This window comes from Antechinus flavipes, chromosome 1 (genome assembly GCF_016432865.1).
Source record: "Antechinus flavipes isolate AdamAnt ecotype Samford, QLD, Australia chromosome 1, AdamAnt_v2, whole genome shotgun sequence".
NCBI lineage: Eukaryota > Metazoa > Chordata > Mammalia > Dasyuromorphia > Dasyuridae > Antechinus > Antechinus flavipes.
Genome location: NC_067398.1, coordinates 708,382,101 through 708,391,067, shown reverse-complemented (window position 1 = coordinate 708,391,067; position 8,967 = coordinate 708,382,101). Strand labels below are relative to the sequence as shown.

At 55.4% G+C, this 8,967-nt stretch overlaps 1 protein-coding gene across 4 annotated transcripts in view; it reads right to left on the bottom strand.

The window, feature by feature from the left end:
• Positions 1-660: 660 nt before the first annotated feature.
• Positions 661-8,967, bottom strand: part of ACACB (acetyl-CoA carboxylase beta) — a 120,872-nt gene continuing 112,565 nt past the window's right edge. For all 4 annotated transcript variants that reach the window (XM_051972984.1, XM_051972983.1, XM_051972985.1 and 1 more), the window contains 6 exons: positions 8,109-8,286; positions 5,314-5,426; positions 4,967-5,121; positions 4,005-4,175; positions 2,965-3,101; positions 661-2,278 (listed from right to left, as the gene is read on the bottom strand). In XM_051972984.1, coding sequence (XP_051828944.1) covers positions 2,152-2,278; positions 2,965-3,101; positions 4,005-4,175; positions 4,967-5,121; positions 5,314-5,426; positions 8,109-8,286 — 881 coding nt within the window. In that variant the 3' untranslated portion in view covers positions 661-2,151. The remainder of the gene's footprint in view (positions 2,279-2,964; positions 3,102-4,004; positions 4,176-4,966; positions 5,122-5,313; positions 5,427-8,108; positions 8,287-8,967) is intronic.

Sequence of the window (8,967 nt, the reverse complement as noted above, 5' to 3'; positions counted from 1 at the left end):
TGTTCTCCAAGAGCAGACATTTGATTTCCTGGGGGATGACTTTGGCTGGCCAAGGTGCTAATGGCGGCGTTTGCTCCCAGGGCATCTGTACCCCCGTGGATCCTCCCAGTCATTGAGGTTGGTCACTGCTTCCCACAGACTTTCTGTTGACCCCCCCAAAACAAAGGTTGGGCTGAAGGTGACTTGGGCTTTATCTTGCCCATAGAGTCCGTGCTCCTGATGCTGGAGTTGGGTTTGGGATGCTGCATGGGTCGTTCCTGGCTGGCTTTCTTTTCTCCCAGAAGTAGGGCACAGACATGGCATAGAAGGCAGGGGGTGCCCGCGCTTCCTGATGCCCAAGGGAAAGGAGCTCTTGGCAATGTTGGGTCAGAAGCAGATGCTTGAAGAGCAAGGGAAGCACCCCATGGGCAGAAGGCAAATGTGAGGCCACAGGAATCCCCAAAGGCCCAAGGGTTTCCCAAAAGACGTGGCGGCAGCTTTACTAAGATGTCTGTCCCTGTGTCTGGTGCCACGAATGAACAAACGAATGAATGAATGAATGGGTCCTGCCCCAAATGTGTATAGAGGGGTATAAGGGACTAAAAGGGGGAGACGGGTAAGAAATCACACAATTAATTGCCTCTGATCCAACACAGAATGAGGAGCCCAAGTCGAAAAGCATCTGAAAAACATGGTCAATTTATTGGAAGCCTCCCTGAAGCTCTCTAGTCTAGACGCCTTCAGAGGGTCAGCACGACCTTTGGCCGGAGGCCCAGTGTGCGCACGTACACATTCAAAAGCCTTCATTTCCCAAAGCAGCCCCCGCTCCTCCCCCGCCCGTGTCCCCTACCGTCCGAGGGAGAAATACACAGCCGTTATCGGGACCCTCCTTCCCCATTCGTTCACTTTCATAGGCCGACGCCACATGTGACGCGCCTCGGTCCTTGGGCATCCCTTCTGGCCAGGACTTGGGAGAAATCAGATCTCATGACCCTGGCAGGGGAAGTCCCTGATAAATGCCCTCCAGCACAGTGCATGTGGGCAGCAAGGCAGTGCCAGGCTCCCCGGACCCCCTGTCAGAACTTAAGCTCTGGCTACTGTAGGCCAGAGGCCCAGAGCTCAGGTTCCATCCACTTCTTGTCAAATCAGAACATCTGGGGGCCCACTGTGCCCCCAAACCGCCTGGTTTTGGCGGGGCTGCTGGTACTGCTGCTCTGTGCTGGCTGGGCGGTGGGTGGCGGGCATGTGCCCACCATAACAAGGCACTGATGGGGGAAGGAAGGCGACTTAGCAGCAGGTTCATCTGTGGATGAGAGTCGGAGGGCACAGTAGGGATGCTCACAATCGACATTGGGCGAGGGGCGGCGTCTCCCCTCCTTGCACACACTCCAGCCCGGCAGGCAAGCCAGCCCCTGGGGAAGGGTGAGCCGGATGGCCCGGGACCTCTGAGACGAAGTGAAAAAGTCTGTGCTTTCCTTAGAGATGTGGGTGCCCAGATCCAGAGGAAGCATCCGGCAGCCTCGCCCCCTCCCCACAAAGGGAATCTCGAAGATCCTGATGCCCCCAGAGCCAGGATGAGACTTCATTTCTCCTAAAAATCACCCCTCTCTAAGAATAATTCCCACAAATGTCCCTAGTGATTTGTCATTTGCTGTTCTGAAAACAATTTTTTCCTCTTCATTTAGAAAAATGAAAAAAAAAAAGGTCTCCTGATCCCCTCGTGGGCAGCTGGGCCAGAGCCGCCGGCCAAAACCGGCTTTCCCTGCAGCCCCCTCTGGATCTGGGTCCCCAAGTCTGTCCCCTTTCCTCGGTCATGAAGGATCCTTAATGAGGAACCGGACTGGTAGTTTTTTAAAAAAAAGTCTGCAGAGGGTGTCCTGTGCCCCCACGAGGCCCGGGGCCCATGGGCCAGGCAGCGAAGACGCCTCGAGCCAAAGCAAACACACCAGTGCCCAGCGCAAGGCGGGCGGACATCTCTGCATGAAAACGCCACACGGATGCCCTTTATTTAGAGGTCTGAGGGGCTGCCTGCTCTTCCAGGCCCGCAGAGACGCCTGGGGGGGAGCCTGGCGGGGGCTCCTGGGAGCGGCCAGTGGCCACTGCCGGACGCTCCCAGGCCGCTGGCGCGTCCTCTCCCGGGCCGGACTGTGTCTGGCCCCACACGTCCCCCGGTCAGGTGGAGGCCGGGTTCTCCATGGTGGCTAGGAGGTGGGCGATCTGGGCCCTGTCCGCGGGGCTGATGTGCTGGGTCATGTGGATCACACAGTCCACGGCGACCTCAGGGTTGTCCTGAACCAGCCTGAAGAAGAGGAGAGAGGACGCTGGGATCGGGGGGCCCGCCACCCCCCAAAGTGGGCCATGACCACAGAGCTGGCCAACCTGGAAGGGCTGGGGGGGCTGGCCCAGCTTCAGGGGGTGTGCAGAGGACTGGCTGAGCCAGGGAGGGCGAGCAGGGGGTGGGCACCGTGGCAGAAAGGCTGGGTAAGGGGGGTCAGGGTGGGAGCTAGGGAGGCAGGTCTGCGTTCCAAGGCTGTGAGGGTGCAACAGACCCACTCTGAGGGGGAGCTTCCCACCACTGGGGGCTCGGTGCCATCTTGGGGGGACCCTCATTCAGAAGGCTTGGACACTGCCCAAATGTACTCAGTCCGGGCCTTCACGTGCCCCTAACTCAGGGGAGTCCCAAAGGTGGACATGTGCACACGGCAGAAGCTGTGGCTCAGGCCCTGGGGGGTGGGGGGTGAGAGAGAGAGAGAGAGGAGGAAAAGTGGGAGGGGAAAGAGAAGGAAGAGGAAAAAGGAAAGAATGGGAGGGGGAGGAGGAAGATAGAGAAAGGGGAGGAGAGGAAGAGGAGGAAGGGGAGGAGGAAGAGTGGGAGGAGAAGGAGGAAGAGATGTGGGAGAGGGGAGAGGAAGAGGAGGAAGAAGAGGGGGAGGGGAAGGAAGAGAAGAGGAGGAAGGGGGGACAGAGAGGGCCGGCCCTGCTCACCCTCGGATGGTCTTGAGGACAGAGTCCCGCTTCAGGCACTTGATGTTCTCCCGAATGGCCGAGTGCAGGCCGTCCTCCTGCTGCAGGTGCTTCTCCAGCCACTCCACCACCACCTGGTTGTTGTCCCAGAGGTATCCCTGGGGAGACAGGAGGCGAGTCAGCCCGAGGCGGAGGGAGGTCGGCCCGGGCAGGCGCCTGGCCTCTGGACCTCAGAAAACTCCGCGAGATGACGGTAAACAGGCCGGAGCTCTGACTCTGGGAGCCCGGAGGCCTCTCGGAGACGTTTCTGAAACTTCAGTCTCTACTCCCAGGAGGGCCGCTGGGGGGGAGGGCTGCTCTGGGGGGGAGGGGCTGCTCTGGGGGAGAGGGCTGCTCTGGGGGGGGGGGCTGCTCTGGGGGGGAGGGGCTGCTCTGGGGGAGAGGGCTGCTCTGGGGGGGAGGGGCTGCTCTGGGGGGGAGGGGCTGCTCTGGGGGGGAGGGCTGCTCTGGGGGGAGGGGCTGCTCTGGGGGAGAGGGCTGCTCTGGGGGGGAGAGGCTGCTCTGGGGGGGAGGGGCTGTTCTGGGGGGGAGGGCTGCTCTGGGGGGGAGGGGGGAGAGGCGGGGACCAGGCTCATCCGTGGCGCCCAAATGTCAAAAATATCACACACTTCCTGGGGGACCAGCGCGTGCCTCCCCCCATGGAGGGGACACAAAGTTTACACGACGCCCCAGGGGTGCGAGGAGGCCCCGCGGCGCGCCCAGTCCCTCTTCTGCCCCCCCACCCCCTTCAAAGAATGGATCAGTTCTCCGGGGACTCTAAAACAGGGAGGAGAGAATCCCTAAGCGGGGCTGCCCATGTGCCCGGAGAATGGACCTGGGGGCGGAGCCTACCCTCGACCCTTTGAGATGGAGCCCCGCCCCTGATAAGCCCCGCCCCCACGCTCTGCCGGAAGCAGCCCCAGAGCCCACTTCCGGGAAGGAGGTTCTAGATAAGAAGGCCGGCCTGGGCCGGCCCGAGGCCAGGGAGCTTCCTCCTGTTCTAGACCCAACGCGGAAAGAACCTTCACGGCGCCCTCGGTCTCCATGAACCAGCGGCGCAGCATCGACTGGATGTGCACGTGGCTGAGCTCGCCGTTGGCCTGCAGGATCTTGTTCTTGACAATGTCCTCGAGGAGGCGGCGGCGCAGGCGCCAGTACAGGAATGTGCGCGACGTTTTCCACTCGAGAATATCCTGCAAAAGAAGCCGGAGCCCTGAGTGGGGCGGCCGGGGAGGGGGGTGGGGGAGGCTCGGGGAGGGGGAGTGGGGGAGGTTCGGGGAGGGGGAGTGGGGGAGGCCAGGGGCCGGATGTCCCGGGGAGGCGGGGCCGGATGTCCGGGGAGGCGGGGCCGGATGTCCCGGGGAGGGGGGCCGGATGTCCCGGGGTGGGGGGGCAGATGTCCCGGGGAAGGGGGGTGGGGGAGGTCCGGGGAGGGGGGTGGGGGAGGCCAGGGGCCGGATGTCCCGGGGAGGGGGGCCGGATGTCCCGGGGAGGGGGGCCGGATGTCCCGGGGAGGGGGGCCGGATGTCCCGGGGAGGCGGGGCCGGATGTCCCGAGGAGGGGGGCCGGGGGGGGGGGGAGTGGGGGAGGCCAGGGGCCGGATGTCCCGGGGAGGGGGGCCGGATGTCCCGGGGAGGCGGGGCCGGATGTCTGGGGAGGCGGGGCCGGGCCCCAGTTCCGACATTCTGGGTTCTGAAGGCCAGTTTTATAGCCAGCGAAAAATGGCTTCTGGGAGTTTCCACATTAAAATGTAATTCAACAACAAAAGAAAGGTCTCATGGGAAAATGCCCGCGTCACGGGGACTGAGGGATTCTGTGGGGGCCTCCCCAGGGACCTCCTGGCTGGGCCTGCTGAGGCGGGGTGTGCACCCCCAGGGGAAGGGGGATGGGCTGCCCCCAGCATCAAGCAGGGATGAACCAGATGGAACACCGCCCCCCCCAGGCCCTGCCCAGGGAGCAAGGGACGCTGGGAAACTCCCTTAACTGAAATGACGCCCTTCTCCTGCATCCTCCCTGGCGTGTCATGGAGATCAGCAAACTGCACTGCCACCTGATGGTAGACAGGTAACAGGTGCTCTTCCCGCGCTCGCAGCTTGCTCTCCAGGTCCTTCCGGTCCTTTTCTGGCAGATCTTCAGCCCCTGTGGTTCCAAGGAGACAGCGAGGTCCAAATCAGCTCCGCTGCCCACAGAGGGAAGGGAGGGAAGGAAGGAGGTAGAGAGGGAAAGAAAGAAGGAAGGAGGGAAAAAAGAGGGGAAAAAGGAGGGAAGAAGAGGAGGGAGAAAAGGAAGGAAGAAGGGAGGGAGAGAAGGGCCCCACTTTCCCTGACTCACCCAGCTGTTCCACCAATTTCATGTAAATGCTGTCAATCCTCCTCATGGTTTTTATCAGGTCTTTTTTCCGGAACTTGATCTCCACAGTTCCTTCAGGTTCCAAAACCCCACCTCTGGAGAAACAAGAGCCACTTGGGTAGATATCCTGTCTACTACCTGGTACCTCGTGGGGGGAATCTGCAAAGCGGGGGTCTTTGGGAAGAGTTCCATCCCAGGAGGCAGGAGATCTGGGGCCTGGCCCTAGAAAAAGTGACGGCACTGTCCATCCTCTCGCTCCCTTCTCAGTTTTTGGTAGTCAGGCTCCCAGCCTCCTCAGTGCAAACTGCTCTGTCCAGAGTTATCTAAAATCCCTTCATTTTTAGACCAGAAGGATTTCTCTCCATTCCCATCTTTCTCACTCTCTCTGCTGCACAGGACACTGTGACCGCCCTCTCCTCCCGGACCAGGGGTGAGGAAGCTTGGTTCTGCCGAGGACTATTTGTATGTCTATATCGTTACTCTTGGACCGTACAAAATTATCAATTTCTGAAATTCAAGCAGTGGAAGGTTGTTCCCCATCCCTGTCTCAAATCCTCTTCAATCAATATGCATTTGTTAAGCAACTAACAGCTCTGTACTGGACACCGGGCACTCAGAGGTACAAAGACAGACATGCAAAAGAACCTGCTATGTACAAAAATATTTATAGCAGTTTTCTATATCAGGACAAAGAATTGGAAACTGAGGGGATGCCCATCAAATCAGGGAATGGCCGAATAAAGTATGGTATGTGATTGTCATAGAACATTATTGTTCTATGGGAAATAATGAGCAGGATGCACCCAGAAACCGTCTGGAAAGTCCTCCATAAATAAAGTGAAATACTCTGTATACAAAGTAATAGCAATGTTCTGGGACGACAGCTGTGAGAAACTTTGTTATTCTCAGGTCAACGAGCCATGACTACTCTTAATGAGTAGAACAAATATCCATATCCAGTGAAGAAACTGATTATGTCTGAATACAGATTGAAGCGTATTTTTTAACTTTTTCTCTTCTTGAGGTTTTTTTGGGGGGGAGAGGAAAATTTTTTTTTGGAATATGATTTGTAAGGATTGGGAAACTTTTCATTCCTTTACTATTTGTGTCTCGACCCATCTCATAGCTGGCTTAGTCTTCTTATGTACATTATGCTTTCTAAATGGGAGCATCCCCAGGATTCTCTCTTGGGACTCCTTTTCCTTCTCTACTCCTCACTTCGGGACCTCACCAGCTCTCACAGGTTCCACTGTCACCTCCATATAATCTAAGTTTTTTCCTCTCCCATCTCCAGTTCCCTATTAGATATTTCCAGTTTGACGTCTACCGCCTCAACACATCCAAAACAGGACCCAGATTTTCTCCTTAGCCCACCTAAGGAGATCATCTCCTAGGTTGGTCATCTCAGTGTTCTCCCCTGCTTCCTCCTTCCTCTTCCTCCTCACCTGTCATGTCCAATCACTGGCCAAATCTCACCTTAACATTTCTGGCATCCATCCTCACCACTTATGTGGCTGCCATTTTTGTTCAGGCTTTCTTCACTGAATTCCTGTCTCAAGACACACTCCCACAATTACAAAAGTGATGCTTAAGTCCAAGGCTAGACCAGGCACTCAATGAACTTCTGTGGCTCCCTATTATCTCTAGGATAAAATTGGCTGTTGAAGGCCTTTACAATCTTGATCCAAACGACCGTCTGCAGTTTTTTTTCTGTATTACTACTGCCTGGACGCCATTTTATGGGCTAGCCCATTTTTCTGTCTGGGATATCCTATTTCCACATCTGGAATGCTCTCCTTCCTCATCTGTCCCGAAATCTCTGACTTCCTTCAAGTCTCAGCATGTGCGGATCTCTCCGACATCCAATGTCTTTCCCATGCTGCCTTGTATTTATTTTGCATTTTTCTATACAAGACGTATAGAAATACGTGCATTTATCTCATCCCTCCTCCACTCTAACATAAGCTCCCCTGAGGGTAGGAACTGTTTTATTTTTGTCCTTTCCCCTCCAGCACCCAGCACAGTGCCTGGAACACTGGACAGTCAATAAAGGCTTAGTGATGGAAAGGCCTGGTTCTGTCATTCATTAGCTGCATGATAAGGACCTCAACCAATAAGAGTGTTAGGGGAGATCATTGTCTTTATGTCTCCATTGCCTAGAGTAATGCCTTGCAAACAGTAGGTGCTTAATAATGCTTATCAATTCTCTGATGGAAAAAATGACAACAAAAGCCAGAGGTACGTAATGAGATAGCATGAGCATGGAAGTAGCCCCCCACCTCTTTTATGCTGTCTGTCCCTATTGCCAAGAAGAGCTGGAATTATAAAATGTCAGAACTAGAAAAGGGACCTTAGAACATGGACAGGTAAGGATGGAAGGGATTCCGAGTCAGTTGAAAAAACTGAACTGAAACTCTCAAATATGACATTAATTAAGCACCTAATACATACAGTGGATTGTAGAAGATGCTGGAAAAGCTAGCAAATTTCAGTTAGACACAGTCCTTGTCTTCAGGAAGTTGGATATCAAGTAGAAGCTGTCACAGAGTCAGAGCCAGGATAAGGATCCTGATTCCAAGGCGAGGGTTCTTGACACAAGACCCTGTTGTTGGTGATGGAACCAGCCAGCCCACTGGTCATTAATGCCGATTCCTCCTCGGGACAGTGGTTTAAGCCTGTACTATTTGGGTCTTTCTGCCCTTGGTGGGGCTACGAAAAGGCTTGGACCTTAGAGGGGCCCAGAGGAAAGGCCCCGGAGCCCCTGGGAACATGCTTACCTGCTCTCCTTGTCCGCATACATCTCCATGCACAGAGGGTTGATGGTTGGGTCAATGACCACCCAGGAGCCTCCACGGAGCTCAGCGTATGGGGGGATGTAGATGAGGATGGGCTGCTTGTACTGTCTGAGACCATCTACTATATAAGCTCCAAACTTCAACACCTGGTCATACATGTCTGGAGATCGAAAGGGCCCCCCACCCCCAGCCCGGCCAGCTTGGTTATCAAAGAGTCTGGAGAGACGCCTCCGACAGGAAGAGTTCTCCATCTCCCCCACCCCTACCTCACCTCCCTCATCCTCCTTTGCCCATAGCACAATAATAGGATCCCAAGATTTAGGGGGAGAGGTTGTTTAGGAATCATCTCAGGTCCCTTCCAACTCTGGAACAAGGCTTCTAGGATCTAATTCCAGCTCAATGGATTCTGGGTGAGTCACTCCATTTTGAGTGTCTGTTTCCTTAACTGTTAAATAAATCTTGCTCTCACTCTCATGTCACTGAAGCATTTATAAACAATACAGTCTTGTGATACACAGATACACAGCCAAGGCTTCTTCCATGAGGAATCCCAGATGCCTTAAAGGACCTCGCCAGCACCCTGTCTGGCTCTCCCATTCTTTGCCATATTGAGCAGAGCCTGAGCTAGTCACCAAGGACAAGGAGTCTAAGAATTCTAAGAACACAAGAACCCCAAGTCTTCTCTCTAGATGAAGGCCATCTCAGCTTTGCCTGCCTCAAGGAGGACCAGATGAGAGAACAGACATAGGAATACTTCAGAGAATTATTCCTGGGTCAATGGCAATAGATTGTCATTATCCCTCCTTCAAGTTCCCAAGGAAAACATCTGAGTTAATACGTT